The following is an 11,289-nucleotide window of genomic DNA, read 5'->3' as shown; positions in this document are numbered from 1 at the left end:
CAATAGCATCATGCATCATCGACTTCTCTTAACATGCATATTAATTAGAGCCCAGTTTATAAATTTTTATTTATTTTTGTTGCAGGATTAATTTTATAAAATAATAACGTTTATATAATATTATCGACATGTTAAATATCGTGAGAAGGTAAAAAAAAAGGTTAATAAAAGATTCATATGAGCTCATTGATAAGATCTGAAAAAATCTATCTCAACATGCATATGTGAATTAAACCAATATTACAGATTATACATATATATATAGGTTCATTTCTGGATATTCGAATGGAGTTTTATGATGATTTACTAATGAATTTTTTTTTCTTATTTTCTCACGATATTTAATCTTCTTATTTGAACATTCCGCTATAATGTTAATTTATTATCGTAGAAAAACAGTTCTGAAGAGTAATAAATAAAACAAAATATAAAAGTTTATACCATATATTATATTAAAAGTATTACAAATTAAAACAAACAAAAATGTCTTAAGATGACAAAGCCGTTTACCGGGGATTCCATTCAAAGCTTATGACACTTTTCCTTTCGACTTTCCAGCACCAGGCAGGTGTTAGACCCTGAAAGGGTAGGAAAGCCCCTTTTTTTTCTCCATTATTTTAATCTAACAATTAGGTAGGATACTCGTCTTACTTCTAAGTACATACAAATTTTACTTATATAAAGTCATTTTTCAAAACAAAATCTTCAATCAGTTATTTCACAATCAATTTCCTCTGATAATTAACTTGTTAAATTGAAATGATTAGCATATAAGAGTTTACCAACTCTTTTTACCTCAAATTCTCAAAAAACCCTAGTCCGATTCTAAGGTCGAATTCTCCCCCAACTCTTAACTTTTATATGTATCTCTAAAGGGCAATAGTAAGCAGAGAACAATGTGTAGGAAACTTATCAAACAAAGTCATGTTTGGTACTTTAATCACAAAATTAGTACTAACCGATTAGGAGTAGACATGGCAAAAACCGGTCCCGGGTTGGGCTTAATCGGTTCTCGGCTAAAACAGTAACAATTCGGAACGGTCTCGTCGAAAATACTAAAGCGCTGTTAAAAGTACTTGCAACCGGTTACGGTAACCAGTACCGGTCCCGGGCCAGGCCCAAACCGTCATATATTAAAAAAAAACATTTTCTTTTTATATATTTTTTTAAATTTGTTTTTGATAAAAATACTTTAATGTTATTCTAATACACTTTAAAAAGCCTAATTAGGTCAATCATATACACTTAAAAAATACATTTTATTGTAGTTTTATAATTGGTTTTCAATCAAATACACTTAAAAATTACGTTTTATTATAGTTTTATAATTGGTTTTCAATCAAATACACTTAAAAAAGTATGTTTTATTGTAAATTTGTAATTTGATTTTCAATCAAATACACTTAGAAAGCTAGAAATAATTTTTTTTTTTTTTTTAAATCTGGCCCGATCCCGGGCCATGCTTAATTGGCCATCTCTAATTAGGAGAGATCAATCGTAAATTAGAAACCTAAGGAAAAGAAATTTACAAATTTGCAAGTGTAATTGGGAATCGACAAATCGTCAAATCTGGTAAAAGAAAAAGGGATTAGGCTGTAAATCAATATACTTGTTCAAATGGCCTAAAATAAGAGGGTGAAACCGTGAGGATTAAACGAAAACATAGACTAAATTCAAAAATAAATGGTATCGTAATATTGTATTATGACGAAGTTACGCTACCTTACATCTTCTACCAAAAAGTTAAACAATTTAATAGTACATAAAAAAAATATATAAATCAACTTCTTTATATGATGTATTAAAAACTATGTTATTTCATAAAAACATTTTATATAAGATATTTTTTTAAAATTGTCATTATAAAAAGACTAATAAATCGATTTATTTTTTGTATTATATTAAGTTGTCACATTGTTGATATAATTTGTTATATCGTCTAATTTCATCATAACAATTTATTATAGCACCATTTCTAGGGATGGATCCAAATAGAATAATACGGTGGCACGGGCCACCACTTCATGGTTTTGTCATAAAGGGGAAAAGTTACATTTATGAGGGGTGCTATCAAATAGTTTTTAAAGCTTAAATGTTAACATAAGATTTTAATGGCTAAGATGGTAAACCCTCATGCCTTTGTACAAAAGGCCATATACGTCGACATGACTTAAACATGTGTCTCTTCTATGAAAGAACAAGAAACCAACCAACAGATCTATATTAACATTGTAGGAAAAAAAAAAAAAGGTATTTTTTATAGTTAAATTGTGTCACCACTTAAAAAAATTAGGTTCACCTCTTATTGTGGCCTAAACATAACATTATATAAATTTAAGTCATATTACATACTCTATTAAAATATCCAATGATGCAATAACGTTTTAGAAACCTATTTTATGTAATATAGTCGAGTCAAGTTGAGGATGGGAATCACAAGATATTTTGCTGAGTTCTGGTGTAGCGTTGAAGTAGAAAAATAATTGTATTGCAATAAATCTTTTCAATAAAATAACATTGAACTTATTTGAACAAAGTAAAATTAAAAGAATAAAAGTTATATAAAAAAAGGTTTTGGATAGATTCGGTGGCGGAAAAAATTTCAAAGTTGTTTTGATTTAGCGAAATGTGTTTCTTGAGTAAATTACATTTCTGGTTCATATGGTTTATTGGTTGGCACCGTTACTGTTCCTTAAAAGTATTTATTACACTTTCGATACCTATGGTATGTAAAAACGCAAGCTCCAAGTCCATCTCTCTAACGGAGCTTGTTAGTCCAGTTAACGGAGGGGACATTTTCGTCTGTAACTTCTTCTTTTTTTAAATAAATTTGTCTTTTTTCTTAATTAAAGCCACCTAACCACAACCCCACCTAAGGCCATTCTTGGAGAGGATGGGTCCAGCATATGCCCAGGGCCTACAAGAAATTAAATAGGGGCCCAATTTTTTTCCCCATATATAGTTTATAGTAGTTGCTAAAAAATTATTAATAAATAAAAGGGACACAATTTTTTTTAGTTTCTAATATGATTCAAAAAGAATTTAACATTATATTAAGGGACCAAATATGTTTAGTTAATTATATTGGAGAAGAAAATATGTGAAAAAGTTTCATTTTATAGTATTTCTTATTGTTTTTTGTAAAAAAAATGTATTTACTATGAAAATCTAAAATGAATTCTATTATTGTATTAGAATATAGTAGATTTGTTATTTTGAAAAAGAATTATTAACCATATGAGACGATTCAACTTATATCTATATTTAGATATCAAAATTACCATTGTTTTTTTCATACATTATTGATTATTTATTACTTAATATTGAGTGCATGAAGTTTAAGTACTCTCATATCTCTAAAATAAGAATAAAATCTCAAAGTACAACCAAAATAATTTTTGATTATAAGATTGATGGTTTCCAAAATTATATTTTAACCCTAAGAAACTTTAAATTTGTTATAAAAAAAACATTAACATGATGTGACATATATACAATTGGTTTATATAAAGTGCTACTCTAAACAATCAGTATTGTGACCCCAAATGATAATCTATATACTAAAGGTGTATCATAAAATATGTTTAGTTGTGGAACGGATTTGCGATTCTATTTAAAGATGATATGGTAGATAATACTAGTTTAAAGGTAATTATTGATTGATTTTGCGTCTAAAAATACTCGGAAAAACGACTTTATATGAATCATTGATATTTTTTAATTCAATTTTATTTCTGATAATAAAAATAATAAATTGATTTTTTCGTACTTATCAATGGCCCCTTTCATATCTCGTCCATGACCTATAAAATGTCAGAAACAGACCGGACCCCACCCCAACTCATCGCCCTCCTCTCCCTTACCAGACCTACAACTTTCTCTTTTCTCTATCTCTCTCACCCAATAGACGAGTAATTAACCTAAATAGCCATCTTAGGTTACCTTTTCTAAAAATTAGCCACCATTGTTTTCAATTTTGTCCGCTGATCCACAAGGTTGACATTGCAATCCACTTTTGCTTGTAGTGTCTGAATTTTTATGACATATTCTATGTTTTTTTTATCCCTGCAGTGCAGTCTAAAACAACAACTTGCAATGCCGCGGGACTAAAACGCAACTTGGGCTTCCGCAAGACACAAAACCATCGCTTGTTTTTTTTTTTTTTTTTGCAGGTTTGAGTTAATAAATTTGCCTGTACAAACTAAGAAATCTCTATATGGTAATTATTGAGAAAAAATGTAAATTTATAGACCTATACCTGTAAAAAAAAGAGGAAAACACAAGTTGCAGTTTTGGATATGTCTCGCGGCACCACAAGTTGCAATTACACTTGAAAGATGATTTTTTTCACAGAATATCAGAAAAAGTCTGACACCGCAAGTAAAATATGACTTGTAAGAAATTCCAGGTCTTTTAAAAATAAAATAAAATGATAGTGGTATTTTAGAAAAAAAGATGGCGATCAACATGATTAGATAGGTTTAGGGGTATTTGGAATTGCTTATTTGAAACAACTTATATTTTTTTACAAAATTATTTATAAACTTATTATAAGTCATAAAAATTTAAATTATTCAAAAACTGTTTATTACCGGTTTAATGATTTATCTTTCACCCCCTAATTACTCCCAACTAGACCCACCTGCAACTTTCTCCATAGTCTTTCTTTCTAACCCTCCCTCCCTCCCTCCCTACATCTCGCCCCCCCTTCTCTTTCATCCCCTCCCACCGACCAACACACACAAAACGCCCCCACCCTACAGTCACACACCACTCATCTCTTTATCCCGACCCCCACTCTCTCTATTACTCATAAAGGGCATTATAGATTTTATTTTGATGGATTGATAATTATAGTACGAGAGCACGAGAGCCTCTGAAAGCTTGAAGCTTCTGCCCCAGTTCTCTCACTTTCAGGCTCCGACCAGTTCTCTCGACTCTCCCTCTCTCTCACATTCATTCGGTCACTCTCTCAATCTCTCATTCAGGTTTTGTCTTAAAACCTAATTCAAATTTAAAATTTTGTGCTCAGTTTGATATTAGTTATTTGCCAATTATGTTTACATGAATTCATTGATTTGTTTATATGATCTATTTGTTTGTTTTGAGTTTTATATCTGAGTAATTGAGTTTTGACTCTTGACCTATATTTTTGCCTAGATTTGCCTTGTATCTGTTAAGTTGATGCGAATTTTCTTAGCTTATTTTTAGTTTTCTCAACATTAATTGTTGTTTTGTTGATGTTAATTTGTTTAATCAATTTAGGGTTCTTTAAATTTGGTTAGCTAATTTTTAATTTGCAAAGCTTCCATTTAGAACTAAAATCCTAGATGCATAAGAAAACAAAATTAGAAACCTAGGAAACAAAAGTAAAAGATAACGGGAATCAAATCCTTAAAGTTGGGAAATTATACAAAATCAACCCAAAAACTGAATAATCCCTCGAAATCAACTAAAAAACCAAAAAATTCTCCCGAAGTCAATCAAAAAACTTAAAAAATCCTTCGAAATCAACCAAAAAACTTATAAAATCCCTCAAAGGCGGAATTCGGCTAAAAACACACCAAGTGACCTTGCGGGTATTTGATATGATTTTAAGGTGCACCTGCTTAACAAAAATCCTGGGTCACTGTTGCTTAAGGAGCTTGAAACTGGGGGTTTTGGGATTTCACTTTGAATTGGAACATATGTAATTTAGATGATTGCCTGCATTCCTAAACAGGGTATTGTTATGCGCTTTACCAAAGTGTTCCCTTTTCGGTATCAGTTCTGAATCTGTAACTTGAAATGATTTGAGTTCTGTACTTGTATGGTTTGGTTTCTTGTGCATAAGGTGTTTGATGTATTGCTCCACTGTATTCCTTACCGTCCTCTTACCAGCTTATACACAAGATACCCTACTCTTACTTTGGTCAGGGCGTATCTTGTTTCTGATTTACCCTTGTTCCTCTCAATTTCTCTTGCCATCAATGAATCAATCCATCGACTCCCCTTCCTGTCTTGCTCCCTTCAAATCCTAACTCATCATAAATATACATAAAAACAAAAAGCAAAAACAAATTGAAAGAGGATAATGATAGATGCACTTTCAACTCGTTTGGGTTCTCATCATATGCTCTTACAAATTCAAGTGTCAAACTGATGTACACCCGATCAAAACAGTAAATTTGATGGTAATTTTCTGGTTGTATTACTCACAACCTAAAGATTAACAAAGGATTTCTGGCTATCGAGAGGCCAGAATCTCTCCAAAGGACTCACGCCCAAGCAGTGTTTACAAAATAGAATGTCCTCTCCTCCTAACCTCTCATCTATTTAACAGACTTCTTAATGCGCTTTCCCCTTTTTACCCCTATACAACAGGCTACTCAAAAGTCTTATAATCCCCCTGCACATCTTAACTACTGCTGTTACATCTTTATTAAACTACTACCACTACCCCTTTCTCCTCCTAGCATATGTATCTAATAGCAGCATACACAAACTTGCTAGCATCAGCATTGGATTTATTTTATCTACCGGAGGCCATGTATTGAAGGCTTTAATATGGTCGGATATCATGTATTATACCATCATCGTTAATAAACCCTTATCCAAGATTATTGGGAGTTGGGATCATAATCGAAGCTTTAGTATCATAGAATTGTTAAAGTACTGAAGTATTCCCTTGATTGTTCTTGGTGTATATCAGTCTCTACTTCCTGTTAACCTGTTCTTTATATGAACTGTACAAAAGATGATGTGTCCGTGTTCTTTTTTTTTTTTAATTTTCTATTATAGGAGTTTAATGGTTTTCTATTATAGGAGAAGTTATTTATACAAGAACATCCGGAGACACTGCACGTGATTAAATGGTAGAGCAATTGAAACCAAAATAATGTCAAGCATAATATGGGTTTGTCTAGTGTTAAGCTCTTCCATGGACAATCATTTGCATGAAAAAAAACTCTCAGGTCACTTTGGTTAACTTCTATAGGCTCCCTGTATACACTATGGCATGACAACTAAGCATTAAATCAATTTCATTAGGTTAGCCTCTATGTTCAACAAGAAGGTTCAGTCTCAAAAAGTTTAATCCATAATAAGAAGTCATGTTCAGCATAAAGCGTTGCTATGTATTTAAGCCTAAGGCACTCACATTGTGACCCTTTCATGGAATTAAGAGAGTATTTCCTTTTATGCAATTTATTTACTTATAATGAAATAAATATTTGTTATACCAAAATATATCATTAGAAAGTTTTCATCAAGACAATTAAAATGACACCAAAATAATTGTTCATTTTAATTTTTATTTTATACCTTTTCTATGTTTTTTTATTATTAATATTTAATAATTTACATAAATTAATCAAAATATAGAAACCATGTAAAAATAATATTTTGAGGATAGTAAAGTAAAAGTTTAAAGAGCATAACATACAATAAATAAAATTTAAAGAATGAATAAAATGTGAAGAGGGATGAGTATTTGATGTTTTAGAAGAGAATTGACTAGTATTTTTAGGTTATATAGGTAAAATATAGGTATGTTTCATCTTGTTCCATGGGGTGGGGTGGAACAGGCCTGTTCCACTTTTTCCACTCTGATCCTGTTTGTTCCACATAAAAGTCATGCCAAACGTGGAACAATGATCCCGGTTCTGTTCTGCCCTGTTGAGTGTACCAAACGCACCCATAATGTGGCATATACCCATGCTCTTTCGTAATGCCTGGGAATTTTCTGATTATTTGAAAATGGATAAATCTTACTTTTAGCCTCATCATTTTCAGCATATAGATGGTTATAATGATAATTTTTGTAAGTCGCAGCTAGATCTAGAACACTTGGTAAACAGTCAACGCTTAGTCCAGAAAGAACTGCTTATTTCAGACAGACCTCCCATGAATTTTGAGCCAGGTTCAATATTGGTTATCTCCATGAAAATGTGATTCTTAACGTATGCCAATGCTGAATTTTTTTGGACAGAATGTTGCTTGTGGTTGTTAATTTGTTTTTGTCATCGATTGATGATTAGAACCATGGGAACCTTTGTTTCAATGCCTTATACACAAAACCGTTTGCAAATCCTCAACCAAGCACGTAAACACCAGACCCATTAAATTTGTGTGGAATACTGTTTTAGTAGATATCTGAAAATCCTCAATTGCTAATTACATTAAAAGAGGTATTTAAATTTTCCACTTGCAAATTCTAATTTATTCCATTCAGTATGTTTTACTTTAGCAAGGTTGCCTTGGGACTATTTTCTGAATTCCTGATTAACAAATTCTTGAAGTAAATGAGTGAACCAACATCAAGTGGCGTCAAAGAGGATGACAATTTGGCCCTAGAGTACAACAGTAACAATGTCAAGAAGGCAAAGCTAAACTCAACACTAGCTGCCCTCCTCGATGATCCTGTGCTTGCGGATGTACCAAAAAAGCCGACTCTATCAGATGTTGACACCCTAATCAGCTTGGAACTTGGCAGTGCTATGAGGGTTTCTGTACTTAAATTGGACAACACATCTTTTGGTACATAATAATGCTTGCTTAGCTTCTTATTTTCAGCTCATCATATCGCTAACTATTGTTGGTTGCTTGTTCTTTCTTTGTATTGAACACAGATGTGGCACTGATGAATTCTGCAACAGTCAAGGATTTGAAACTTGCCATCAAGAAAAAAATCAACGAAATGGAGCAGTCAAAGATGGGTCATCGCCACATTTCTTGGTTTGTCCCTTTAAGTTTTACATATATCCTTTTCTCTGTTTGTGATTTTTAACCTTTCTGGAGTTATGTTCTTGGATGAGCTATATGCTAGTTATTATTTTGGTTGTTTTTGTGGTTAGTCATGGCCAAATACTATCTAGCTGCTGCTTTTTCATGATCTTTTTGTAAAACATATATGCTTCTTTTGTTTGATGATTTTTTTTCAGAAATTTCTGAAAAAAACTGATTTCGTGTTTCATTGAGCTTCCATTTTGGTGGTTTTTCGTTTTCAGGAAGCATGTGTGGCGAAACTTCTGCCTCTCATATCACAATGAAAAGCTCCTTAACGATGATGCAATCCTTCAAGATCATGGCATGCGTAATCACTCCCAGGTACTTGCATCAACTATTATACCCACTCTTTTTCTTCCAAAATGGGTTTTTGGCCCCCAAAAAATGCCTTTCAATCACAGTTTACTGCTTTCCATAGATGCCCAACTTAACGATGCAATGAATCCTATTTACAAAAAACCAATTCGCCATTGATGTAGAAGTTTGATCTGCCAAATTAAAATTTTGTTGCATACTCGAGTTTCAAAACCATTCTATGTGATACCAAGACAAAATTGCTCTAATATTTGTTTGATTAATTTAGAATGTTGTTGCATAGGTGCATTTTATCCCATATGTCATGTCAAGGGCTTCAAAGCGGCATTCACGAAGAAGAAAGCATCGATTTTTTCATGGTCTCAACAGAAGGGAATGAAATTTCCAATCCTTAAATTGTTGTGATATAACAGAGGGCCAAGAGACCAGCATTCAACTTAGGCTTTTGCAAGATTAGGGGAGGCTTCTGCATCTACAAGGAGGCTATTTTCATGGCTCCACAAAGTGTAATCTTTACCGGTTATCACAGTGCTCGCATCTACCATTGCTACCGGAGTTTTGAACCCATCCAGCCGAGCTCTTTATGAACTAATAACTATGAATTTTGGCTTTAAAATCAGTTTTTCAATCTTGTTCTTATTAGGCACGTTTTTGTATTTGGATGCTTGTTGCAAAAAGCATAGGTTTTTCTTTTCAAGGTCGGGCTTGGGCTTTTGAGGCCGGGCTTTTCAGGCATGGGCTTTGGCTGGCTTTTTCAACAAAAATAATGCTTGATGGGGTTTTAAGGCCTGAACTGGGCCCGGACTTGAGGTTTAAAACCAGATGTTATTATCATCTGTTCAGAAATGAATGATCGTGTATATTTAAGTCACTTTTGAGTCGTGTTTGAATCTTTTGATATTGGTTTGACCCTTACTAATTTTGACCAAAAATGTCGTTGGATTCTAATGGGATGATATATATGTTCCTTAATTTATTGAACTTTGGAACTCAACTACGTTTTTTTTAAGGATGTGTTTGGTATGCAGATTGGGTGGGACGAGATGAGACAAAAATAAATCATTCCATGTATGGCGTGCCATGGGACAAAAATGAGATGGGACAACATGTGACAAAAATAAAATTGGGTGAAACTATTTTTGAGTTTTTTTGTTCCACCAAAAAAGGTAGAACAACATGAGACTAAATTTGAGATTATAATATTGCTTTTATTATTTGATATCAAAATACTAACCTAATTTAATTGCATCCTCTTTATTCTATAAGATAAAATGATCCGATAAACGGTTACAAAGTAAACCTTTAGGGTGCGTTTGGTGCGTGGGACAAGGTGGAACAGGACACACTTGTCCCATGTTTGGTGTGTTATTAAATGGAACTAAGTAGAACTAACATGAACAAGGATGGGACACGGGTGTTCTACCTTACCCCCTGGAACTAAGTAGAACAGGGTATTTTTTACTAATCTACCCTCACCATCGCTTCCTTCCCGCCTTCCCCTACCTCTCCATCGCTCCTCCATTCATCAATCGGCGACCGGCGAGGCGACCGGCGACGGCAGAGGCGACGGCAGTCCGATCAATCGACGATTTCCTTTCCATCGGCTGTTTGCTGTTTGAACGATCTAGGGTTTGTCACATCAGGTACACCATCGCACCCTACCTATCCTTCATCAATCGGCGATTTAGGGTTTCTGATTCATGTTTGTTGTTTTGCATAACTCGATTTAGGGTTTCGGCGATTTAGGGTTTCTGATTTCATTCTCGATTTTGCATAACTCGATTTAGGGTTTCGGCGATTTAGGGTTTCGGCGATTTAGGGTTTCTGATTTCATTCTCGATTTTGCATAACTCGATTTAGGGTTTGCTGTTTCTTAAACTTGTTATAATTCGGCGATTTAGGGTTTCTGATTCATGTTTGCGCCTGATTCAATTGAAACGATTTTGCTGGGGGTAAATTGGTCATTTTAGCATGTTCTGTCTTGTCCTGTCTTACCAAACGTTGAACAGCTGTCCTGTCCCGTCCTGTCCTGTCCAGTCTTGTCTGCGCACCAAACGCACCCTTAATAAACAACTCTAAGTTTCATATTTACCATTTCATTTTTGAATTTAGATACAAAATTCAAACTGTAATTTATAAAGTTGATTATGGGCTTTACCATGTTTTGGGCCACCAAACAAATAGGCTGGGAGCCTGGCCTGCTGAATC

General features: G+C 33.4%; 1 protein-coding gene across 2 annotated transcripts; it reads left to right on the top strand.

Annotated features, from left to right (window-relative positions):
- The first annotated feature begins 4,784 nt into the window (after window positions 1–4,784).
- On the top strand, window positions 4,785–9,962 carry LOC112526046 (U11/U12 small nuclear ribonucleoprotein 25 kDa protein). 2 transcript variants are annotated; one of them, XM_025136425.1, is made up of 5 exons: window positions 4,785–4,988; window positions 8,280–8,517; window positions 8,610–8,715; window positions 8,988–9,087; window positions 9,365–9,962. In XM_025136425.1, the coding sequence occupies exons 2-5, from the start codon at window positions 8,283–8,285 to the stop codon at window positions 9,458–9,460; spliced, it is 537 nt and encodes a 178-aa protein (XP_024992193.1). In that variant the 5' UTR covers window positions 4,785–4,988; window positions 8,280–8,282; the 3' UTR covers window positions 9,461–9,962. The 2 variants fall into 2 exon arrangements, with proteins under 2 accessions (XP_024992193.1, XP_024992194.1); XM_025136426.1 differs by lacking the exon at window positions 4,785–4,988 and adding an exon at window positions 6,802–6,854.
- Window positions 9,963–11,289: the final 1,327 nt, after the last annotated feature.

Source organism: Cynara cardunculus, assembly GCF_001531365.2.
Source record: "Cynara cardunculus var. scolymus isolate 2C chromosome LG 13, CcrdV1, whole genome shotgun sequence".
Lineage (NCBI taxonomy): Eukaryota > Viridiplantae > Streptophyta > Magnoliopsida > Asterales > Asteraceae > Cynara > Cynara cardunculus.
This window is presented reverse-complemented; position numbering and strand designations above follow the sequence as displayed.